A 26,917-nucleotide genomic window follows, 5' to 3' on the forward strand; every position below is an offset into this window, starting at 1 on the left:
TTCCATGAATCTGCTTGCTTCATTGCTTTCTGACTAGTCTTAACCTGAGACTGCAGAAATATGCTGTGAAATCTTGGAGATGGTTGCAAGTGTCTCCATTGCAGCAGGGGATGATGTGCAATTCAGCATGGCTCCTGCTGCTGACTGTAGGGGTGGAGGACAGGGCAGAATGCATTGCATCCTGTCAGATCAGATCATATAGGGGGTTTCAGTTAATCCAGGTCCAAAATAATGGAGTTGTGAGCCATTTTGTAGGTGCATTTTGCTTGGAAGGAACTGTCTGTCTATCTACACTATAGGCTTGCTTTCTCCTGTGCAAACATAAGTGTAAACGATAATGGAAGCTGGCCTGCAAATATTTGCAGAGCATGCCATAAAGATCTCAAGCTCAGAAACACTAGGAGTAGCAGACCAAGGCAGTCGCAAAATACTTTAGAGCAACAGGGATGGTGGTGATCCCTGTTGCAATCCTCGGAACTGAGATCTGATAGGATTTTAATCTGAAGGCTCAATGGATTACAACCAACCCAGTTGTTTTACGTCTTAAGTCTGCTCAGAACCCCTAGAAAATAATCTATCGGGATCTATTACGACAAAAGCACTTGACAGATCCAAAGATATCAGGCAGATTTCTTCTTCTTTGTCCAGTCTTCATGTACTAAATCCAATCCTGGTCCTACTCTACATTCCACCTTGTCCAATATCAGAATCCTGTGTATTTTCTAGAAAAGCACCCAGATAATCCAGATTATATTACCAAAATAATGCTAAATATGTTTTATCAAGGATGTGTGTGGAAACCTCATTGTAGGGAGGTTCCAATCCTTTGAGCTTACAAAAAAACTATTTATAAAACTTAACAGATTTCTAGAATTTTCCTTCACTGGTTGAAGTGAAACCAGAAAGAGAAACATTTGCTGCCTGTTTTAGGATTCAAGAAAGAAGAGCATAGAATGAAAATCAGACAAGGATAAAACAGCATAGCCTTCGGGTAACGGGCAGTTAAATGTGTGTTTATTATAAGACCCAACCAGGGCCGTGTTTCAGTGTGTCTGCCTGCATAACACTAAAAACGTCACATGCAAGCTGTTAGAGCGCGATTTGTTTTCTAGCATCGAGTCATTAGCCTGGACATTTAATACTGCGGTTTCCAGTTTGAACAGAGCGTGCCTTTTGGGCATACTATATTTCCTCACCTCAGCGGTTTCTGGTTCAAACTGAGCGCACCACTTGGTATTTTTCTCAGGGCGTTTGTGAAAAATCCATTTTGATTTGGAGAACACAGAGACCCCCAACGCAGGCGGACACGCCAAAACATGGCCCGTGTCGGGTCTTATAATAAACACACGTTTAACTGCCCTTTCCCTGAAGACTGTTTTTTTCTTGCTTTATGATTCAAACACAGCCTGCAGGCAGCTAAGGACAAAACCTGCAGTAGATTACAGAATCCTTCTTTTACTATTTTATCAAATTTTTATCTGGTAATTAAATAAAAAATTTGATAAAATGGTAAAAAGTATTCTGGTGGGAAAGGGAGGCAAAATGTCCCATAGCATTTGCTGGAAATGACTCGAATATACAACATTGAAAACTTGAAAAAGTACAGTCACACCAAGGAGTAACTTTTTTTTAATTTTTAATAAAACACACCTTTATTTGGTGTAATCCTCAAATAAAGTATATACTGGTAAGAACTTAGGTAGAAAGTGAAAGTCCAAACAGTAGGCAAAAATCCAAAATTAAGTCCTTATCCCAGCCCTTTAGTCCTGAGCAGGCTCCTCTCAAATGCCTCTTGAATTCTATTCTAGAGCCCCAGTAGGACTCCAATTTCCACATAATATATTTACTTGCACTACATCCTTTGTATTCAGATCTACCTCATGCATATTCATGATGTGTGTGTTAGGTGCCATCAACTCGTGTTTGATTCCTAGTGACTTGCTGAAAGGACCTCTAGTAGTGTCATCCCCATGGTTGTTTTTCAACATGTCCAGCCATCTTTCAGGTTGCCCTCTTCACCTGGTTCCTTCATCTTCCCAAACATGATATCCTTCTTCAGTAATCTCTCTTCTGATGGTGTGACCAAAATAAGACAGTCAGTCAAGTTGTCATCATTTGGGCTTTGAGTGACATAGCTGGTTTGATCTCTTCCAGAATCGATTTGTTAGTTATTCCGGTGATCCACATAAAATCCTTCTCTAGTGACAAAGCTCAAATAAGTCAATCTTCTTTCTGTCTTGTTTCCGTAGTGTCCAGCTTTCGCATCTGTAATTGACTACTGAGAAAATGAGTGCATGGACAAGTCTGATCTTCATTTGGAGTGTTACCTCCTTGCCTTTGAATACCAAGTGCTATTCTGCAGAGTATTTATTTCCTGTTAGTTGCTTCTTTGTTTACGAAAGAGTCCAAGAGACAGGATAGAAGTTGTAAAGGATTTCAGTCACCTTCAAGTTCAAAATCTTCATTTTCCATGTTCATGATAGATATCCTAAAATCCTGGCTGGCTGTGTCCGAAGGACTAGGTTGAGAACCAGATGTGCCTCAAGGACAAGTGTTTTCTGTTCCAGAGATAATAAAAAGTAGGTTCCTCCATGTGTACTCAGATGTTCTATTTTGGATATGGTTTCAGTGAAGCGGGATTACTTTGTTCCTGTAAACATTGTCTTATCAGCTCCTTCAGCTTATTTCTTCTCTCCATATATTCACCTCTCCATATATTCATACTAGATCTACATTTTCTATAGTATGCTCACAACATCCGCTGGGCACAACTACTAGGGACTCATACTTTTTGTGACATATCATAGTGTCTGGGGCTATATTTAGAACTTCAGCCATACTCATGCGAGTCTCAGGATTACATTGGGCAGCTTTTTATCCATGCTGTCAGTCGGCTATCTCACCAATCCCGGTATGTTACAGCAGATTATTAATCACATATACAAAATAAGTGTCCGCAAAGCTGGTTAACTCTTAATTCAAAATAAAATTAAAAATTACAATTACAAAATGTGTGTGATCAGTCCAATTTGTAACAGTGATCTCATAGAATGACGCTGGAATATATGTAGGCATTAAAACAGTGATAAGATATTTTCAAAGTTTTCTTTTCTTTTCTCGTATAGCATCATAAATTGTCTGGGTCATAGGCACATATCGTAGTTCTGTTTCGTCCAGAAAGTACATGGGATCTCTGACCACAGCTGGGTCAAACCCCTCCTTCACCAGGGTTACTTTACGCTGCTTGAAAGTGGAGGTAACCTCAATTTCTTCCTAAAAAAAGGAAACCCAATTTTAACAGAGGAAAACACTGAAATGATGCAACTTTAAACTGAAAGCTAATAAATGTGCTTTATGGTTCAGTGTATTTTCTGGCAGAATTGAAAAGCACTAATCTGGATACCACCACCTGCTCTCTGAGTAAGTGCTGCTGCCTGGGATATTCTGAAATTCAATCCCCTCATTCTACAACTTGACACTAGAGAATGACACAGAGACAAATTTGTCCCTGTCCTTGTGGGATCTCATCTCCATCCCTGCAAGCTCTGTCCTCATCTACAAAAGCCTTGAACACTAAAATTATAAGTGTTTGAGGCTTGTGAAGATGAGGACAGAGCTTGCATGGATGGGATAGGGATACCATTTTTTTTTCTCTAGGAAACCTTGACCCCACTCTGTTCCGCCTCCAGCCCCGCCCCCACAAAGCCTCCTCTCTTCTTATGGACAAGCTCCAGCCGTGTCTGGAGGGCCTGGAGCATGAACAGATGTGTGTGACATCATCCGCAAATGCTCAGAGGCACTCCAGATGCAGCCAGAGCTCATTGGGGCTTTCCAAAATCTGGACAAATGCCAGGCTTTGGAAAGTCCATCCGGGCGCCTGGACAGTCCTCTAAAAACAGTTCATGTCTGGGTTTTCCCGGTCATCTGATAAACTAGGCAGGGACAGGGATGGAGACAGATCCTGCAGGCACAAGGACAAATTTGTCCCCGTATCATTTTCTACCCAGCTCTAAATCTAAGCACCATTTTACACTTATGTTATAGAATACTAACAAATATGCAGCTAAAGTGTACACATGTGCAGAGTCAGCTCGAGAGATTACAGTGTCCTGGCCCATGCCCTGTCCCCACCCCGGCCATGTCCCTCCTCCGACGCTGCTGTCCAGTCCTGGCAGGATGCAGCCTATAGGCTAAGATCAGTGTCAAGCAGTAGCATCAGAGGAGATAGGAGGGAAGAGCTGCACTTCCCTCTTCTGACACTGATGCTGGCCTCCCCCCATCATGAACCCTATCAGGACCGGACAGCAGCATCAGGCTAGCTTAACTTATGGGCCAGTGACATCGTGACCCTGTGCATTTTGAGCCCTGGGTCAGAGCCTCACCTGGTCCATAGGTTAAGTTAGCCCTGCTTGTGCACATAAGGGATACCTGAGCACTCAACACTATTCTATAGATCAGGGCTTCCTGAACTGGGTCACATATGCTGCCATTGGGTTGTAACCTCAGCTGGACGTACAGAGGCGGGTCATTCTGATATGCCTTGGCAGGCTTGCCAGGAACGCTTCAGCCATGACCATGGAGTTGCAGCTGAAAAAAAGAAGGGTAATCTCTGCTACAATTATGCATAAAATGCAACAGAGGTATTCACAGGGGAGCTGTTAGCTGCAGTTGTCTGGTTCTGTCTTCCTCAATATGCCACATGTTGACACAGGAAAAAAAAAAAAAGTGAGATGAGAGTGTGAGGTTGGAGAGGACTGAAGCAGAAGTTGAGGGTTGGTTTATTTTGCCCGAGGTTTGAAGCACTAGTCAATGGAGTCTGGGGATGAGCTCAGTGTGCCTATACCCAGAGCGTTATGGTGTCTGTGAGGAAACCCAGCAATTTATACACATCCACAGAGTTTCTGGGTGAAATCCTGCGCTTCCCCAGGTATAATAACAGTTTATATACCGCAGGACCGTGAAGTTCTATGCAGTTTATAATGATTTAAAATGCTACAAATTGAGTAGAACCAACAAAGTTAAAAGCTAGTGACTAATAGCTCTAGAGATCAGTTATTGTGGAATAAGATTGTTCAAATCAGCTACCTAAGTACTTCAGGAACAAATGTGTTTTCAGGTGTTTCCTAAATTCCCCATAAGTATTAGCAAGCATAAGTAGTTGTTCCAGATCTTTACCCTATAATGCTGCCTGATGTGAGAAAAGATGTTGATGTCGTCTTTTAAATTTACATTCTCTAACCGGTGGAGAAACAAAATTCAAATGTGAGCTTCTCTTATGTCTATTGGTTGAGAAAGAAAAAGTCAGTTATATATGTAGGGGCTAAACCAAATAGTAACTTAAAGCAAAAACATCCAAACTTGAACTTCTCACGTGCCTCCATCGGCAGCCAATGCAGAAGTCGGTAGGAAGGTGCTGCATGATCGAACTTCTTCAACCCAAAAATTAGCCTGACCGCTGGTATAGTTATTTCAAGAGTAGCTAACAGTAGATTAAAAGCAGCTGGCTTTGGCATTAACTCCAAAATTATGTTTCAGCCCAAATGAAAAGTAGTTCACACTCCTGGTGTTGTACAGTGTGAGTAGAACAAGAGTATTCTGAACACCAGAGAAACTAACTAAGAGCAGAAAAGATTAATTTAATTTAAACCAAAGAGAACACTAATTGGTCAGCAACAGGAACAAAATCAAGACCACTAGTTACCAAACTTGTGAAATATCTTCCATTCCAGACCTAGGCAACCCCAAAGGTTTCATGTATTACACAACTCAGATGGGACCTAGGGAACGTGAAAAGGCCAGTAGTTCTCTGCTCAAGCAAAAGGAGAAACTTTTAAAAGGTTGCTTACTTGGATTCGTATAAAGCGAGGTCTGGCGTAATTTGGCAGGTAGTCTAGTACGTGTCTGTACATCCTCTCTCCATCAAATTCTTTCCCCTCCTTTAGTCGAATGGTTGCCATGCCAAGCCTACCCTCATGATCTGCAAAAATTTCATAGGGAAAACTGTTTTGTTTTTTTTTATAATCTTTATTCCTTTTTATTTCTTTCAACAAGTGTACAATATTATTACAATTAATTCACATAACACATAACATAACATAGGGAAAACTGTTAAAGAATGAAATGTGTTTTGCAAAATAACCTTTAATGTTTTAAATAAACTGTTGGCTTTTGGGAAATGTACTCAAAACAGTACCCACTTCATCTCATAATGTTTCTGTACAATGCATTTTTTTTATTTTTTAAACATTCCAGTGTTCCATTTTCTAGTACAACAAGAAAAGTCTTTGTATTCTTTCATTTCCCCAGTCCTGTAAACCCTCATCTGCTTGGGAATGTCTGGACAGCTTAAAGCCCATCTTTTCTTTCCTCTCAGTGTCTCCTCCCCAACCCTTTATTTTAGGTCTTTATCTGTTAATCTTCACTTTCTGACCTGCAGCTTATCACAGTACCGGTTGCTTACTTTTTTTTTTTTTGCTTTTGCTTAAACACCATCACAATGACCAAAATGCTTCAATTGTAAAACTGCTCTTTGGGTGTCTATAAGCATCCCTATGCGTCTCCATAGACGTGAGACAAAAGCCTTAAATGTAGGCCTGTAAAATGCTGGCCTACATTTAAGACGCCGATGTGCGATTGACACTCAATCAGTGGCTGCCAAGATCAGCGTCCTTTAGAGAATCAGGCCCTAAATGTATTTTGCCTTTATTTTTTGATTTACCCTCATGTGATATATATATATATATATATATATACACACACACACGCACACCTGTATATATGTGTGTATGTGTATATCAATATATATTCTTACATTCTAAACTGCTGTCATACTCTCTCCGACTCGCAGAAAGAGTATGACAGCAGTTTAGAATTTAAGAATGTACCCAGAGCAGATGCAGAGCTGAATTTTTGCCACCATGCAATACAGCTAAGTAACAATCTTCTTATCTATGTAGAGTTTGTAGGCATAATGGAAAGCAAGTGACAGAGACAGTGAACATGCTATGATGGTCTCATTTGCAACAGGGTCTGTGACAAATCACTAGAGTTCAGGTTGTGGGGTCTGAGTGTTCACTTAATAGCACTTTTTGAAGCCAGTTTGATAGTGTAATTTTATTATATATATTGTATTTATTATTATTTAAGGTGATATGTGTGTGTGTGTATGTGTGTGACTGATCACCTTAAATAATAATAAATACAATATATATATATATATATATATATATATATATATATATATATATATATATATATATATATATACATATATATATATATATATATATATATATATATATATATAATAATAAAATGCTAGCTGCGCATGCGCACTCTCACCGCGTGTTCCCCGAGATCTGATCTGTCGCGCTGTGCTGGCGAGAGTGCACGTGCGCGTACTACGTCACCAGCCGACGATTGCCTCCACAAGCCCGCTCCCAGCCAGCCGATGATCGCCTCCACAAGCCGGGACTGGGGCACAAAGAGCGCCTCCTGCCACCACCCCCCCTCTCCGGGACAAACCGAGAAATGGAGCAGGGCCGCCCTCTGCGACAGACCAGAGGAGTCCGAGTCCTTTGCCGCCCCCTTCCCTTCCCGCAGTTCCGACTACGAACCTGGCGATTCAAGCAGCGTGTGCAGCAGTCTTCACACGCTTCTTCGGGCCCTTCTACTGCCCTGATTTGCTCTGCCGCGTCTCTGATGATGTCATCAGGGATGTGCCAGAGTAAATCAGGGCAATAGAAGCTAATAAATAAATAAATAAATAAATAATATAATATATATATATATATACACACACACACTCACATATAATAAAACCTTGGATTGCAAGCGTTTTGCAAGACAAGCAAAACGTTTAAATACATTTTAATTTGATATACAAGCAAAGTATTGCAATACAAGTACATACAGTATACACACATCACAACTGAGCCGATGGTTCTTCTTTGATGCTGCGGGAGTGTAGTGATTGCTCTAAATCTGCAAGGTCTTACAATACAAGTACATATAGTATTTTGTATTACAGTTTTGGGGTTGTGGAATGAATCGTCTGAGTTTCCATTATTTCCTATGGGGAAATTCTATACGAGTGCTTTGGATAAGGGGTTGTAGGTATGTTTGTGTTTCGGGTACATATAAATGCTGATCTGCAAAAGCTAAGGTTATGTGGGTTTATGTAGATATTTGATATTGTGCCTTTCCCAAGGGTAAGGAACAGTTGGAATAAATCTAAAGCAAAATGTAATTAGGAAATGAGATGCATTCATAAAACTACAAATGACGAACATAAGAAAGATGTATGAACACTAGATGAGTAAACAGTCCAACAGCTGTGGCGGGAAGAATTTATCTGCTAAGAGTAAGCGTGGATATCATGTGGACTTTGAGTGGACTGTTGACCTGAAGACTGGAACTGCTGGTACCCTTTCCTTCTAACAAACTTTCATTTCAACTATGTGATGTCACTTTATTCCAGTTAAAACTGGTCCTGGTCGTTATGTCACTATACCTACTCCTGTTAGAACTAAGCCGTCTTAATTTTTCTCAGGTGACTCTCTCACAGTCTAAAGCAGGGGTGTCCAACCTGCAGCCCAAAGGCCGCATGTGACCCCGTGAAGTATTTTGTGCGGCCCCGGTCGAGGGTGATGCAGTGTTTTCCTCTGCTGCCCCCGGGTATTTAGCGTTTTGCCAGCTCTCTCCTCTGATTTGCTGCAGCATTTGCACGGCCCCAGAAACATTTTTTTCGGCCAATGCGTCCCAGGGAAGCCAAAAGGTTGGACACCCCTGGTCTAAAGCTTCCAAGTGTATTACACTTATAATTTTTGCTTTAGTCAATGTTAGGTGGTTAGAAATAAAACTGCAGTCATACATGTTATACTTAATGATCGTAAGATTGACCTATTGTTCATTACACAGAATCACAGCTATTAAAAGAGAACTGTGCAATTACTAATCAATTATGCCTTCCCCTCAGTATTTCCTATTTCATTACTCTCGCTGTAACAAAAGGGGTGGTGGGATAGCGATTGTTTTCTGTGACAATTTTAATTTTGTAAATGACATATCTAATTTGAAAGTATGAAACTGCCGTTAGCTTCCTCGCCCTGATTAATGTTGTAATTTGCTAGTGTAAGAGGTGTAAGTGATGAGAATAACTTTACAGGGTAACCTGTCAAAAGCATGTCAGATATAGGCTTGCCGATAATCCCACCCCATGACAAATGCGCGCTACCACTTTTAGGCTTTCCCCTTTGCGCTCTGAGGAGTGTGTGGGGGGGAACCCCCCACTTCACTTACAACTCCTCGCACTCACTCCCGCTGGGGTGCGTGTGGGAGGGTGTCCCCCCACTACACTGAAAACTCCCGAAGACTGAAAACAAGAAGGAGAACGGGAGTTTTCAGTGTACCGGGGGGGAATCCCCCAACCCCACCAACGGGAGCGCGAGAAGTTTTAAGTGTAGTGGGAGGGTTCCCCCCACATACACCCTCAGAACGCAAACGGAAAGGCCTCAACTGGTGGCACGCATTTGTCCTGCACGCAAATATCGGGGCAGGATTGTCGGCACGCAAATGTCCAGCACGCTTTCAACGGTGTACCTTTACAATGATAGACTCAGTTTTTTCACTGTTTCTTCATAGAAGACTCACACTATCATCCCTCTTTGCACAAAGGATAAGAACCACCATTATGACTTGCAGCTGGCCTAATTAGGGGGGATATGGAATGTGTAAATAGTCAAGGTTGTTGGAATGAAGCCTTAGCACAATAAAACTGTAACTTGCCTTGGCAGAGTGATAAGAAACAGCACACTTTTTCTTTTCTTTCTGTTCTTTGAACTATGGGCTAGATTCACTAATCTGGCCAATCCGTGGCCGATCCTGCAGCAGGAAGACGAATTCTCAATTGGTCAGCATGCAAGTGGGGGCGATCAGAGGAATGCCCCCCCACCAACCACACAGATTGCTAGTGAGCAATCCTGAAGCATGCGCAGACCATCTTCTGTCTGTAGATGATCTGCACATGCTTACAGAGTAGCAACTTTTTTAAAAAATATGCTTATCTGATTGACCGACAGATTTATTATGCCTAATTAGCTCTACAGTTCCAGTATAGTAACTCTTATGGAATTCTTCTTACAGTTTTACAGCAGATGTAGAAGGGAGGGGAAGAGAAGAAAAATGGGATGGGATGGGATCTTCCCCTCTTGAAGTCAGTCAATTTGTACCTTTGCTTAAACCCAGAGCCCCTTTGATCCTCTCATTCTGTTCCAACCTGCTACCTCCAATCTCCAGAGCAACACCTCTTGATCTCCTCTCTCCCTGCTTCCCACCTTGCATGCCCTCACTCCATGAGCTTGCCTCCTCTTTCCCCTTTCGATTCTCTCCACATTTTCTATCTAACCCCCCCTCATTCACTCTAATCCCTCCCTCCACAGAACACACCACCCCTCTGAAAACCACCACCTCTGTAAAAACCTTACTCAACTGCTCATACCCTCCTATAATCCTTTCACTTGCTTTCTGCTCCCAAGGTGCTCTGTAGCAAATATCATTAGAACGTTTTAAAACAAAATTAAAAACATTTTTTTCAAAGACGTCTTCAACCTTTAATCTAAACTAAGACATTAATCCCAGCCCAATTTTACTCAAAGATCCTAGCTTACAGAAGGGTCCCCTCCTACTGTGCTACCCTTTCTTTGCTTTCTATCCTATACGACATGTAGTTCTCCCCCTTTACCCTTACGTACCAGTATGTCTTGTTTGTCTAATTGTTCGTGTCCCCCCCATTTTAGTTTTTATTTTTATATATTATATATTTACCAGTATACCACTTAGAAGTCCGATAAACGGAATATCAAATTTTAATAAAACTTGTTCTGCTTTCCTCCTTTCCTGCTTGGTGGCCAAATGTCATGTTTACAAAGTGTGATGTTTAGGCCCTAGGCAGGAAAGGAGAAGGCTACAGTGCAACACAGTGTTCTGCAGTGTCCTCACCCAAGCTCCTGGCTGGTGTGAAAGGTTCACAGTTGTGGAGAAGGTGGGGAAAAACAAAAAGGTCTGCTCTTATTGCAGCCACTTGCTATCACCATGCCAGCTTTGGCCTGATCTCTGTCTACCCCAGCAAGAGCCAAAATTTGCAGTCCTTAACAAGTCTACACAATTGCAGTGGTTTTAAGAAAGGTTTGGACAAGTTCCTAGCGGAAAAGTCCATAGTCTGTTATTGAGAAAGACATGGGGGAAGCCATTGCTTGCCCTGTATTAGTAGCATGGAAGTGTGCTACTCCTTGTGTTTTGGCCAGATGCTAGTGACCTGGATTGGCCACTGTGAGAATGGGCTACTGTGCTTGATGGACCATTCGTCTGACCCAGTAAGGCTATTCTTATTAAAGCCATAGTTTACAAACTCTTTGACTCTTTGGGTTCTAGCTACAAATAGATGAACATCCATTGATCCGTTTTATATAATTCTTCACAACATTCCATGTACTGGATAACATAGAATGGACTTTTAGTTATTCTATGCCTTTGGCAAACATTTATTTATTCAGTTTTTCTTTACCGTTCTCTCAGGGGCGTTCAGAACAATTTACATGAATTTATTCAGGTGCTCAGGCATTTTTCTCCATCTGTCCTGGAGAAATGGGTTAAGTGACTTGCCCAAGGTCACAAGGAGCAGCGTGGGTTTGAACCCACCACCTCAGGGGGTGGAGGCCATAGCTTTAACCACTGCGCCACACTCCCTTCTCATCTTTGCTGAATAATGCCTTGTGGGAGACACCTGGGTACATCGACCCAGATCCACGACCCGGAAGTGATATCAGAAGGGAGCCTTAGCTGGCATGAGCAACAAGTGGATTTTGATGCTCATGCCAGTGAATATTTAAGCAGGAATGTGGGGGGAGGGGAGCAAAGAGGAGGAGAAGCACCGGCGTCCGGGGTGGTCTGCCCTCCCCCTTACTAAACCACTGCATAGAATGAAGGTAGTGCATTCAGATTTATCACATGCATAGTCAGTGTGGTCATCCTGAAAACATGACTGGCTAGGTCTGTCCCAAGGACTATACTATCTCTTTGTCTGTGACCTAAAATGTAATGTAACTCTTCTACTTTACACCTGATTTAAACGATCGAGTTGCCATGTATTACCTCTGCAAAATGCACTATCTTCTGTCATATGTAATAACTTCTGTGACAAGTATTATCTTCTGTGAACTTGAAGTATCATAACTCTTTACTGTTACTGTAATATACTCCTATCCTGAAATGTAATTCTACTGGAACTGTCCAGATATCTTCTATAATGTAATCCGCCTAGAACCGCAAGGCACAGGCGGAATAGAAATCCCTAATGTAATGTAATGTAATTAAGGACCCCTTTTCTAGAGCCTGAAACATCCAGCTGCTGTCTTCTTTTTTTCTGCCTTATAAGAGCAAGTTTTTAAATGAGCTGTTTTTACCTAGCTGAATGTCTTTTGGGACTTTGCCCCATGACACGTGTGTTTGTTTATCATTAATTTTAAAAGACCGACAAAAACAAGGGTATTACAGGTATATGTACCTCAATCCTGGTTTATTTCTTAAGGGATTTTACTGAGTAGCCATTTAATACTGTTCTTATTAAGTCAGTCCCCTGAGCTCAGGTGCTCTCAGTTCCAGGTGTGCTCAAGTTCATAAGCAATCTGCATAATGCATGGGCTCCTTTCATATTACAGCCATAAGAAAAGGTACCCAAAAGGGCCAAATCAAAGTAAGGAGCACTATGGAGAAATGCTATTCTGGACCACCAAAGGAAAAATCTCATCCGACTTTTAATTGCTTTATTTAGTCGGTGCCAGATATAATACAAATATGAATGGTAAAACTAAACAGTATAACGATAGTTTTCAAAGGGAGCTAGCTGCCTAACTATGGAGATCTCTGGGTTAGAAAATTACCTGTGGCATGTAGGCTAAATATAGCTATATAAATACACTTTGCATCAGGAATATTTGATTTTATAAGCATATAAAAAGTGCAAACAATATACATTCACAGAATTCAATGAACAGCACTTACATACTTGCAAATTACTGAAATTACCCATCCTTTCCCCCCTTCCCACCCTCTCTTCCTGGATGTGTGTGGAAATAAGACTTAATCTAATGAATTACGAATCGTTAATTTGTTTAACAAAGGACTCTAATGGACTCCCAAAAAAACAGAAGTGCAGGCACAGAATTGGTGTTTCAGTTCTCCAAGAACAAACAGGATATAGAAACAGAGAAAATGCTCACATGACTTATCCAATTTACCTATCCATACCATCTACTATCCATTCCTCTGCCTGAGAGATCCTATGCACTTGTCCCCCCCATGCTGGCTCAAATTGATACAGGATTTGCCACCACCAGGAGGCAGTTCCAAAAATTCACTACACTTTCCATGAAGAAAGATTTCCTTAGGTTCCACCTGTGTGCGCTCTTCCACCTTCATCCTATGCCCCCTCATTCCAGATCAACCATGCAATTGAGAGATTCTCTTCTTGTGCATTTATGCCATGGAGATGTGGCAGTGGTTAAGGCTACAGCCTCAGCACTCTGAGGTTGTGGGTTCAAACCCACACTGCTCCTTGTGACCCTGGACAATCACTTATTCCCCCATTGCCTCAGGTACATTAGATAAGATTGTGAGTCCACCAGGACAGACAGGAAAAAAATGCTTGAGTACCTGAATTCATGTGAACTATTCTGAGCTCCCCTGGGAGAACAGTGTTGAAAATTGAATTAATTAAATAAATAAAACAAAGGCATTAGAATGGGTGGGCGCTTTCTGGAAGTCCAAGTATATTATGTCCACCGGTTCTCCACTATCAATTTGTTTGTTCACGGTCTCAAAAAACTGAAGTAAATTCGTCAAACATGATTTCCCTTTCCTGAAGCCATGTTGACTGGCTCTCATCAGGTCGTGTGTATCCAAGTGCCGGACTATGCTATCTTTAATCAGTGCTTCAACCATCTTTCCAGGGACAGACGTAAAACTCACAGGTCTGTAGTTGCCCGGTTCTCCTCTTCATCCTTTCCTGAAAATTGGTGCGACGTTCGCTATCTTCCAATTGTCAGATATCTGTCCAGTTCTAATTGATAGGTTGGCAAGTTTTTGCAAAATTTAAGACTCTCGGGTGAAAGCTTCTGTGCCACTAAGACTGCTTTAATGAGTCTTACTGAGCATCAGGGTCCGAGTCAGCTGTTACTGGTAAGTACTCATAAAGACCCAGTCCATGCCCATTATAGGGTCACTTTAAATGTATGCATAATTATAAGAGAGAAAGCACAGATTTTTTGCCTGTGTGAATTTTGGCAACAAAATGAGTATGTGTGTACTTCTGCTTTGAAAAATTACTGTAAATTTTTCTGCTTCCTTCCACCTACAACTGTGCACAAACTTTGCATGTCCATTTTACACACATGGCTGAATTTTCAAAATTATACACATAAAAGTGCCTTTCTACCCTGCCTGCGGTAATGTAACGTTTTGGTTTCCACCCATTCTGCGTAAAGTTACCAAATGCACCCAGGTTGCTTAACTTTACACACATTCCTCTGGATTCTATATATGTGCCCAAATTTGACCACACTTCTGAGATGCATGTGCAACTTAATTGGCTAAATCTTCAATAATTGAAGCTAACAACCAATTATTGATGTTAATTAGCACCAATTAGGACTTGCATCTAGTTGTACATTATTTTATATCGACGTGTACGCCTAAATTCCACAGCGCGCAACCCAAAGGGGACCTTGGTGGATCAAAGACATTTCAAAAGGTTGCACATGGTATTACTGAACATTGGGTTTCTGCACCCAACTAAGGCGTCGGGATTTACACCAAGTTTCAGGAGGCATAAGTCTGGTGCCCAGAGTTGAGTACGGGAATCGGCATTACCTGTGAGCCCTTTGTAGAATAGTACTTAGCACCAATCTTTTGGTCACCCATTTTTGAGCACGATTTATTGAATTCTCCCCTAAGGGTGCTGCTCTGTAACTAGGCACCACAATTTGGGCAGCTCGATGCAACATGCTGAGTGCTAATTCTATGGCATCTGGGCAACAATATTATATTATAAAATACTAGCCCAAGTCAGCATCAAAGCGCCTACGTTTAGGTGTGCCTCTTTACACCATGGTCAACAGCAGGAGTAAATGTTGGCACCTAAATGCACCACTTAGCATGTAGTGACATATAAATGCTAGTTCTGCCCATGCTCCTCCCCCATGAATACCCTTTTTACATTTGCGAACTAAGCACGTTGCATGCATCATTTATAGAACAGCACCGAGTGTTCACCTAGCACTTAGGCGAACAAGTGTACACAAACCATGTTACAGTAAGTGCGAGTAGATCTATAAAATCTAAGCATGTAAATGATGCTTAAGTTTAGATGCCACGTTGTAGAATGAAGGGCTATTGACACAGTTTTATAAAATTTTGTTTCACATATGTTCTGGACTTGCCCTAATATTTGATCCTTTTGGAATGCCATTTTTCTTTTTGTAGAGCGTATTTGGAACATTACAATTCAATGCTCGCCTTTGTTCTTATTTGGAGCTGTTCCCCATTATTATCCTCGTCAAAGGGGGCTGCTGGTTTCCTCAAGTGGACTGTCCTTATTGCCCTGAAATGTATCTTGCTGAAATAGCTTGAGGGTGAAGCGCCGGATTACTCTATCTGGCGGTGCCGGATGATTATTCTGCTGATGTGGGAACAAAGAGATTTGACAGACTTTTCCTCTCTCCCAGGGTGCATTTTCCAACGCACCTGGGAACCCTTTTGGACTACAATGATTTCCTTGGCTCACAGCCGATTGCTTAACTGTTGATTTCATATATACCTGTATCACTATGTTACAGTTGGTATGCCTGTATCGTTTTGTATTATCATTGCCTATGTTGGTGTTGTACTTGGAAGGAGGACCTGGGGAGGAGGTATGAGGGGGGATACGGGGGGGGGGGGTTGTAAAACAAAAATTTGAGCTTGTCTGTGGTTCCTTTTGCTTGATTTTCTTGTTGAGCTCAATAAAATATATTTGAACATAAGTTTGTTTCTATGTACTGCTTTACCCATAAAAATGCTTTCGAAAATTCCCCTCTAAAGGGTTACCTATAGACCTGAACAAGGCTGTCTTAGATGCTATGATTTCCAGAGCCATACCTGGCACAGGTACTCCATAAAGATTAACTTCCTGGACAAATTCCACCAATCCCACAATATCTGCAACTTCGGTTGTAGCAACATTTTCGCCCTTCCATCTGAAAAATAAAACCCAAGCATTAAGAACCTGATACCTCTTAACTCATGACACAAAAGCTTCACTCCAATATATCTCAGCTAGGGCCAGCCCAAGGATATTTGACATCCTAGGTGAATCTTCAGCCATGCACCCCTTTCCCTCCCAGAGATAGCTAAAAGCCCTTCCCCTTGTATCCCCCATCTTCTCTTTCCTACTGCAAAGTGTCCACTGTGCCCCTTCCCTACCCTCCTCCTAATGTCCAGCCTTTCCTTTCATAGCACTTCCAACTGTTCAGTCTCTACCATTCCTGAAGTGTCCAGCATCTCCCCTTCCTTACCTAATCCCCTCCAAGACAGCATTATTAGGGGAGGGGGGTTCATTTCCTTGGGGCCACCTGAGTTTCCAAACAAGATTCAGCACAGCTGGTGCATGCTCTAGGCTTACCATATCCCACCTCTTCTGAACTTCTTGTTTTGGAGGGGATGGAACATGACAAGCCTCGAGCCACAACTGCTGCACCAGTGCCATCCGTCAACTTGTGCTACCCTGGATGGATGCCTAGTCCACCTAATGGTTGGGTTGGCTCTGATCTCAACTCTTCCAAATATCTTGATTCAGATTTATGCCTTCAAATTTCCAAACCTTGTATCAACAGGCAAAACACATGGGTGTCAATTCCTGTTATATCTAACATTATAGAAGAAATAGAAACATAATGTCCAATTTTGATTTACAATACAAAATACTTGTATGATATCTCGAAGCAGATTATACTGTTATATTATTATTACATCATTATATTGTACAAATGCATCCTCCTAATATATCCCACCCCCCCTTTTACAAAAGCGTAGCACAGATTTTAGTGCCAGCCGTGGCGGTAACAGCTCCTACGCTCACAGGAATTCTATGAGTGTCAGAGCAGTTACCGCTGAGGCTGGCACTAAAAACCGTGCTACGCTTTTGTAAAAAGGGGGAGGATAATAATTTGTCTAAATTATTTTGAATTTGATGTCTGTATGCCATAATAATGATTAAGAAATTAATAAAACGTTATTGAATGTGGGAGAAAAATATACATGTTAGAGAAGAGAGCGCTATTGTGAAATGAACTTTGATGTTGAAAATGAAACTATGAATTTGCACTATGTAACACAGTTTTTATTCCTGGGCTGAAGTGTAATTTCCCAATTGCTTATGACTAAAAAAACAGAAAATGCCTGTTATTTCCATAAATCTTTGATTTTGTGATCAGGATAGTCAAATTTTGTGATTTACCTATTTAAAATGTGTAAATGCCAAATTTTCATTTTTTCATTCTTATGAAGTCATAAAAAGCACAACATATTTATATTGAAGTTATACAAAAATGACCACAGAAGATTAAGAAGTAAGTATAGTTTTTTGAGATTTGTGATTATATGAGTATTATAAGTCACTTTCACAAATCAGCCCCCAGATGTAGTCTCCAATCACGTTCTCCTTATATCATTCTCGGTAGCAGCATTTGAAGCCCAGTATATCCTAGTGAAAGTGCTTCCCTTGCTCTTCTGAGTATGTTCCCATGTTCTCCATGAATGTCTCAAGATGAGCATCAAGGATATGGACTTTGAGACATCCTAAAGCCCATGTTACTGTAATTTTTCACCAGATTCTCAACCAACTCCAAATAGTTTTCGGCCTTGTGATTACCCAAGAAGCCCCGAACCACTGTGACAAGGCTCCTTCCTAGTTAGCTTCTTGAGAAATTCCTTGCACTCCAGAATCTCCTTTACCTGTGATCCAATGAAGACACTAGCTTTGACTTTTGCCTCAGACAGATTAAGGAAGAGATCTTGAAGGTACTTGAAGGCTGCTGACTCCTTATCTAGAGCTCTGACAAATTGTTTCATTAGGCCCAATTTGATATGCAGTGGTGGCATTAGCACCTTCCAGGGGTCCACCAGTGGTTCCCATTTGATGTTATTTCTACCTACGGAGAACGCGATGTGCTGTGGCCAGTCCCACCTTTGGAAGTGCATCTGTGACCCTGCTGTCCCAAAGGCAGAGATAGCAAGGAAACTTGGTAAAAAACCACCTTGGAGACCCATTAGGAATGCTACTATTTTGATCATATGAACTCCCACATCATATTTCAAGGCACCTAGTAAGGTCTTGATGCTGTTGTAATCTTCTGAGGTGCATCGAGTGTATCAGTGAAAGAGGCAAGTTCATGTTATGGGGCAGTACGGCTTTGATGTTCCTAGATGAGCTGCAAAAACGGTAATATTTAAAATATCAATGTCCTGGTCAGAAAAGCAAAGTTTGAGGGAAATTATAGTCATTTTCTATACTTTTATGGCAAAGAAAATTAAGGAAGAACACTTAATCACCCAGGAACAAAATAAAAAAAAAATAAAAAAAAATTTTGTTACATAGTGTGTGATTAATATGATTGCCAATAATGATATGGACTTCCCTTTTAGGAATTTATCCAAACCTTTTTAAACCTTGCTAAGCTAAACAATTTCACCACATTCTCTGGCAACAAATTCCAAAGTTTAATTACACAGTGTGTAAAGAAATATTTTTTCCAGTTTGTTTAAAATCTACTACTTAGTAGCTTCATCACCCCTCCCCTAGTAGCTTCATCACCCCACCCCCCAGTCCTAGTATTTTGGGGAACAATTCACATGGTACAAAACATGTTAGACAAAAGAAAAAGAACAGGTGGAACTAACAAACCACCTACCTGAATGTCAATCAGAATTAACATTGATGGATATCCCAGAGGTGCTTTTATGACTGTACAATTGTGAAGTTATGGTGAGGTAGGCCTTTGGCCAGTGTCTCCGACTGTAGCCATAAACACAAACTGTGCCACACTTCCTCCATCCAGGACAAGGGCATTTGGAGAGAATCCTTCTGTGGAGACCAGCGGGACAACAATGTGTCCTTTAGCGGGTGTAGATAAGACTTCATCTCTATGGCTGCTATCATCGAACCCAGCACCTACAGATAGTGCCATGCTTTAGGTGTTTGCATCACCAGAATGTTTTAAATCTGGTGGGTTAACTTCAATTTGCGTGGCTCTGGTAGAAACTCATGACCCACTACCATGTTGAACCAAAATCCCTAGTACTCTAGGGATTGAATCGGTTCCATGTGACATTTCTGGAAACTGATGAGCCAGCCACTTGTGCCACTGCTTTCTTGCCCTTGGTCTTGGATGGTGCTCTGAGCAGCTAATTGTCCAAGTATGATTGCACCTGAATTCCCACTTTGCATAGGTGTGTTGCTACCACAACTATCACCTTAATGAAGATTCGAGGTGCTGTTACTAGACTGAAGGGCAGTGCTGCAAACTGGTAATGTTTTCCTAGCACAAGAAATCTCAGAAATATCCTGTGGTCTGGAAAGATGTGAATATGCAAGTAGACTTTTGTCAAATCAAGATAGGCTAGAAATTCCCCTAGTGTCATCGCTGCAATGACCAACCGGATGGTCTCCAGGCAGAATCAGGGCACTTTTAGTGCTGCATTTACTGACTTCAGATCCAGAATTGGTCTCCAATCATCCGAGTCTCTTTTGGGCACAACAAAGTATATGGAGTATCTGCCCAAGCCCGATTCTTCTTAGCTTTACTAGCCTTCTCACTGTTGCTTGCACTTTGACTACTTTCTCTAACCAACCAACTGGGGAGTCCACAAGTCCCACAGGAGACAAGAGTTCTAGTTTGTATCTTTATCTAATAATGTTTAATACTCAGCGGTCTAAGCATATCTGCACCCAAGCCTCCCAGAAAGCTGTCAACTTCCCACCTATTAGTGGAGGTACAATACTGGGCCTTTTTGGAGACTGCTGCTGGGCAGGAACTAATGAACTGAGCCCACCTGGAACTGCCATTATCTGACATGAGCCATAATATGATCTCTGAGATCTCGTCAGCCCTTAGCAGGCTCCTTAGAGAACCTCGAAAATTACCATGACCTGTCCCTCTCAAGGTCAGAGATCCATTGTCTGGCAAAGACTTAGACCAACAGTCCAACATACTGGCCATGAGATCATCCAATCCTTTTCCAAAGAGCATTTGGCTCTTAAAAGGTAGCCTTGCTCAAAGTGGCCTTGGAAGCCGAATCTCCAACCCACTGCCTAATCCAGAGCATTCTACAGGAAGAGACCGAATATGCTCATGATTATAAAAATGTCATATACAGAATTTTACACATAATCCACCCTGGCAATTAATAACTGAGGGTAAATGTCATCCAACAAAGAAATCCAATGTAACCTGGTATGGCAGACATGTGCAACATAGGAAACCGCTGCTGCCGCCTTCAGACCCAATGCCAAGGCCTCAAACTGCCTTTTGAGGACTAAAGTCACCCTGCAATCTTGCACATCCTTTAATATCGCTCTCCCTTCACTGGTGAGTGAAGTTCTCTTGGTAATCTTGGTAGGCCGTACAAACATCTGCTGAAAGTCAGGAGCCACTGGATACATTTTTTGCCATGGTCTTGGCAACCTGCAAGGGGTCCTCCTGATGCTCTGTATAAGGATGCAAGGGAAAGAATGTGGTCAGATCCTTAGAACCGCTCATGACAGGTTCTAGCTTGAGTTCCTGCAATGATTATGCAGTAATATCCAGCAAATCCACTGGTTTAAAAAGGCAGCACACCGTCGGTCCTCCCCCTGATCCATGGCTGTCATGGTCCACCCGAAACCCTGAATCCTCCAACACTGAAGATTCATTTTTGGGGATCAAAGGAATCAAATCCAAGTCCCAATCTTCCTAGTCCTTTACTGACTGGACCTCTGGATCATGCGCATGACACTACAAAAGGGGGAACTATGCTCTGAGGGTACAACCTCCTGCTCAAGCCCTGGAGTGCTCTCAGATGGTGCTGACAGACCTCTATAAAATTTCGATGGGCTTCAAACATCAGACTCACAAAATCAAGGGTAAATCCCTGCCCAGGATTCTCCAAAGAGCCCAGGGATGTTTGTGGAATAGCCCTTCACCACAGATGTCAAGAGCCCAGGGATGTTTGTGGAATAGCCCTTCACCACAGATGTCAAGTTGCTATTACCAGGCTCCAAGATGGATTTTTGACCCATAGACCGAGCCACTGGTTAATTCATGACCTTGGAGGGAATAAAGTGGGCTGAAGCCCATAGCTCCTGTCCTGCCCCTCCCCCCAAACATATGCTCCATGACTCATGGTACATGGATGCTCCTCTTTTGGCCATCCAGTGCAAATCTGCCATGATATAGGGGTAGAACAGCCCAAGGAGTCCATCGGTATCCATTTTGAACCAAATTGATGTGTTTTTGAAACAGATTGAGTTGGACTGAAGAATCCAAGATGGCCATAGTGGCAGTGTTCAAGCACCAAAAATGGCCCAAGAGAGCAATATTACAGTTCAAAAAAAAATTCAGGGAAGGCTTTTTTTTTTTTTTTTTTAAAGAGGTGGATGAACCTAAAGGAAGCCACAGCCCTTAACAATGCAATTTAAAACTACCCCCGATGTCTCACATAGGCTACAATAGCCTATACTTACAGTTACTGCTTTAGTTGACTCTAGCTGAAGTACAGAGAAGACTTCTGCCGCAGACAAGGATGTTAAGTGGCTCTAAAAATTTGTATCTTCAGGCTGCCAGTCAAAAAATAAATGTGACTGAGATCTCAAACCCCCTAGCTCTCTAAGTGTGTCGATGGGGGAGGGAAATGCAGCCGGCACCCACAAAAGCCCTCTAGATAACCACAAGCAAACTCTGCTACAAGGGCAACAGTCCTCAAGCCTCCAAATTGTTAGTGCAGGCTGGCTAGGCAGGTTCCCCCCCTAAGGGTTGCCCTGCTAGTTACAGACTCAGTCCAGAAAGTCTGTGTCTTCTTGCAGTCAGAGCTGTCCCAATGGCACTGGGAACCTTTGCAGCACCAAAAACCTCACAATCCAGAAAATATACCCAAAAATATGAACATAAGAATTGTCATACTGGGCCAGACCAAAGGCCCATCAAGCTCAGTATCCTGTTTCCAACAGTGGTCAATCCAGGTAGATCCCAAGTTGTAAAACAGATTTTATGCTGTTTATCCTAGGAATAAAGCAGTGGATTTCCCTAAGCCATCTCAATAATGGCTTATTGACTTCTCTTTTAGGAAATGATCCAAACCTTTTTAAAACCCTGCTACGCTAACTGATCAGAAAACTACCTTCAAACTCGCGTTGTAAAAGAGGAGCTGGAGTGCAGCCCAGAGCAGAAGGTGAAGTCGAAGAAAATTTAACTGCTTCTACACAAATTTGCGGATGGGGATGCATAACCCATTTGCCAAGACTTCTATACCCTCTGAACCACAACAGATGACTATAATTTAGCAAATCACTATGGCAAAGCAGTTTTCAAAGCTGGAGAGATGTCATGGTACATATAAAGAGGAATAAAAAGTAGAAAATAGGATATGATTATACCACTGTACAGATCCTTGGTGAGACATCACCTGGCATTCTATATGCAGTTCTGGAGGCTGTTCAGAGAGGGGCTATCAAAATGATGCAGGATCTGCACCAAGCATCCTTTGCTACTGGCTATTAGGTTTGACCACCAGGAGAGTCCACAGAATTGCACTCCAGCGCACTTCAAATAGGGAGGTCCACACCTAAGGAATTCCTTACCTACTGAATTACACAAGGTTCTGCATATTTTGACATTTTGCAAGCTTTTAAAATGCCCATTTATTTTAAGAAGCCTTTTCACTAAAATAGTATGCAGTGTGTGAACTATGCAAAGTTGAGGAACAATTTTAAGAGATTATGAGATTTACTTTATGCGTGTTTCATAATTATGTTGTTCTGCGTTATACTATGTTTGTATACAAGACTGTGAATGGAAATACATTTATTTATTTATTTTTAAAGTTCCTTATCATCACCAGTACTATGTTGTCCTGCAAATCAGACTAAGACCAAACAGAATATCACAAGCCCTCAGCAGCAATTTTTTGCTGGAATATTAGAATGAAAGGGAGATGTGGATTAATTGACTAATGGCCCGAACAGGCCCTATTATTCAAGCTTCATTCACTGTTGTGTCCTTGGGCAAAGACAGTGACTCTGTGCACTTTTTATACCACTATCGGACAGGATACGTGTAAGTACGCTAGCCCACCAACCGGAAAGTGTCTCCGACTCTGTCGTGGAAGTAAATAAAATTGTCGTGGTCAATCATTAAGAGATCACCGCTGTTGAAATATTGATCTCCTTTCTGAAAGACATCTCTCAGCTTCTTCTTTTCTGTTTGATTCTGGTCTCCTGCATAACCACTGAACGGAGACAATGCTGTAATTTTGCTAACTAACAGTCCTGGTTCACCTTCAAAGAAAGAAAAAAGTTACTTTACATCACTTGCATTAACAAAGAATCTATATTACAAATATGTAACGCCACTTAAGATGGTTGGAATCGTGTTCTATTTTCTGGAGCTAGACTAGAATGCAAGATTCCCCCCCCCCTTCCACCCCCCATTACACTTTTTATGAAATATTTCTGAATAGTACATTTGCCTCCTCATTCTATAACTCAGAGGGGCATAATAAAAAAAATATGTTTAAGTCCGTTTTGGGCCTAAGTCGCTAGTTGCCCAAAGTCAGCAGTGTCTAAAGTCCATTCCCAAAAAATACGTCCAAAATATTTTATTTTTCTAAGAATCGTCTAATTATACGTCCAGACTGCTAATTATACCCCATTCTCGTCCAAAAAATTGTCCAAGTCAAAAACGCCTAGAACAAGACATTTTGGACATGGGAGGGGCTAGCAAAGTGATGGACTGGACACCCAGACATGGCAACACAGTAGTGGGGTACCTTATAGGGCACAGCTGCAAACTTCACAAAAAGGGTGCCACATAAACATCTCACCACAACTCCCTTATAGGTCATGATGAGAGCCCCAAAACCTACTAGACCCACCTGTCTACAACCCCAATAGCCCCAGACTACTTAAGCTGCTGTGCTGCTCTACTAGACTTTCTTAAGCCAGGTGCTGATGTTCTGGAGGCAGGTATGTATGTTTTTATTCTGATTTTAATGGTGTTGTGGGGGGGGGGGGGTGTCAGTGATCACTGGGGCAGTGATTCATATAGAAAATTTAAAGTGCTACTTAGCTTAGAACATTACTGCCTCATTCCGGTCCGGCACGTTTTGTTCTTCCTCAGGGTCGGGGATGATGCATACAGAAATGTTCAGACTTTTAGTGAAAAGCTAATGCCATAAATGATTGTGTCAAGGCTGTAACACGGTGACAGAATTTGTCCCCACCCCCGCGGGAAACTATCTCCATGTCATTCTTTAAGGGGAGAGGGAAGAATCAGAGTATGAATGGGCCCAGCCACTGACCTTCAAGCCTTGCATTGAAGAACGCAGGTGTAGAAAGACTGATGTTGAGATAGACACTGTGCAATAGAGTGGACACGCCGGATGGTGTGAACAACATGAAGAAAGACCTGGCGAAGCTTGAAGAATAGTCTGAAATTTGGCAGCTAAAATTTAATGCTAAGAAATGCAAGGTCATGTATTTGGGCTTCAAAAACCAGAGGGAACGGTACAGTTCAAGGGGTTAAGAACTTATCTGCACGACGGAAGAGCGGGACTTGGGTGTGATTGTATGTGATGAAAAGTGGCCAAAAAGGTTGAAAAGGCGACGGCGAAAGCTAGAAGGATGCAAGGTTGCATAGGGAGAGGTATGGCCAGTAGGAAAAAGGTGGCATTGATGCCCCTGTATAAGACTTCATTTAGAATATTGTGTACAATTCTAGAGGCTGTACCTTCAAAAAGATATAAAAAGGATGTAGTCGGTCCAGAGGAAGGCTACTAAAATGGTATGTGGTCTTCATCATAAGGCGTATGAGGACAAATTAAAGATCTCAATCTGTATACTTTGGAGGAAAAAGCGGGAGTAAGATAGAGACGTTTAAATACCTATGTAATGTAAATGCACATGAGTCGAGTCTCTTTCATTTGAAAGGAAACTCTGCAATGAGAGGGCATAGGATGAAGTTAAGAGGTGATAGGCTCCGGAGTAATCTAAGAAAATACTTTTTTTTTTTTTTTTTTACAGAAAGCGTGGTAGATGCATAGAACAGTCTCCCGGAAGAGGTGGTGGAGACAGAGACTGTGTCTGAATTCAAAAGGGCCTCTGAGAGAGAAAGAGATAATGGTTACTGTGGATGGGCAGACTAGATGGGCCATTCTTTATCTGCCTTCATGTTTCTATGTATTGAAAACTGTGTGTCGCAGCAAAGAGATTCCAGGTGTGCTGCCAGGGATTCAAGAACAGATAACGTGTACACGATTCCGTCACTTCCGGCGCCATGCCTCATCTCATTTTCCCTGAGCTCAGGGCTGTGTCTGGAGTACCTCCAAGCATGCGTGGACATCAATGTGATGACATCATCGCGTTGATGTCTGCGCATGCTCAGAGGTCCTCTAGAAGCAACCCCAAGCTCAAGGAAGATGAGATGAGGTTTGAGTGGGGGGTGGGTCTCGGGGAGGTGGAGCAGGGCACGGCTGGGGCAGGGCCACATATCTTTTTTTCTGTGCCACAGAAACACCATTTGCTCCATTAGTGTGCTGGAGCTAAAAAAAACCCCCAGAACAACAGTTTGTGGGATGCTGCTATAAAAAAGGTGCGCACAACTTGGTTACAGAACTCATTGATGACCTTCCGGAAAGCGGTGAAGACCTTCCTTTTCAACTAAAATCCAGCTGCAATCAATCCCTCCACCCCTCCCTCACTTCTATCTCTAATTGCTATTCCTTAGAACCATTTCTCAGCTCTCCCCTCAGGAATTCCCCTGAATACCCCTTCCCAAGCAGATCGGAAATCTCTGCCCTTCTAAGCTTGTATTCAGGAGACTACACATTGTTAACTTTTCTAACCCTTAAATACCCCTCTTCAATCTGTCCTCTTTGTTCTTCTAAACCTCTGCTTAAGTTGCTGTATAGTCATTGTACTGTCCAAATGTATTCCACTGTGAATTTTGGCTTGTAACCCTTTCCGAGCTACTGGGAGGACAGGATAGAAATTGAATTAAATAAATTGTAGAATCATGCTAAGTGCTGTTCTAGTCTGTGCCAATTTTTTTAGGTGCCCTAAGAATGCATTCTCTAATGGCAACCCTGCATGCAATTGCCATTACAGAATATTAGTCTTAAGTTTGCATTCGTGCACCTAACTTGCGTAAATGCTTGTGCCTAGCTGAAGGTATTCTATAACCTGTACATATAACTGCTATACACCCTTGAACTGCTCATGCCTCTCCCAGGTCCACGCCCCCTGCAGTTGCATACTCTGGAAGTTGTGTGCATGACTGACTAGGGGTAGCTTCATGCATGAATTGTAATGCCAATTAGCAGTTCTTTAGCTTAAACTTATGGGCAAAGTCGATCTCATTCTAGTTGCAAAATTGTGTGCGCAACTGTATAGAATGGTGGGTAATTTTGTAAGGCTTTTTTGCAAGCGAAGAAAGTTTTACACACAAAATGGGCTCATAAAATTGCACACAGGTATTCACATCTAAAAAGCAGACCTACTGGAGGAGTGCACCTGGATGCAGGTGATATGCAGGCAGGCACTCTCAGAACCTTAGTTTGGGTAAGTTGCAATATACAC

General features: G+C 41.9%; 1 protein-coding gene across 2 annotated transcripts in view; it reads right to left on the reverse strand.

The window, feature by feature from the left end:
- Positions 1–2,354: 2,354 nt before the first annotated feature.
- SLC27A2 (solute carrier family 27 member 2) overlaps positions 2,355–26,917 on the reverse strand; it is a 69,818-nt gene continuing 45,255 nt past the window's right edge. For both annotated transcript variants that reach the window (XM_033920468.1, XM_033920467.1), the window contains 4 exons: positions 23,422–23,620; positions 16,192–16,289; positions 5,847–5,977; positions 2,355–3,273 (listed from right to left, as the gene is read on the reverse strand). In XM_033920468.1, the coding sequence (XP_033776359.1) occupies positions 3,097–3,273; positions 5,847–5,977; positions 16,192–16,289; positions 23,422–23,620 (605 nt within the window). In that variant the 3' untranslated portion in view covers positions 2,355–3,096. The remainder of the gene's footprint in view (positions 3,274–5,846; positions 5,978–16,191; positions 16,290–23,421; positions 23,621–26,917) is intronic.

The sequence above is a fragment of the Geotrypetes seraphini genome, chromosome 14 (genome assembly GCF_902459505.1).
Source record: "Geotrypetes seraphini chromosome 14, aGeoSer1.1, whole genome shotgun sequence".
Classification (NCBI taxonomy): domain Eukaryota; kingdom Metazoa; phylum Chordata; class Amphibia; order Gymnophiona; family Dermophiidae; genus Geotrypetes; species Geotrypetes seraphini.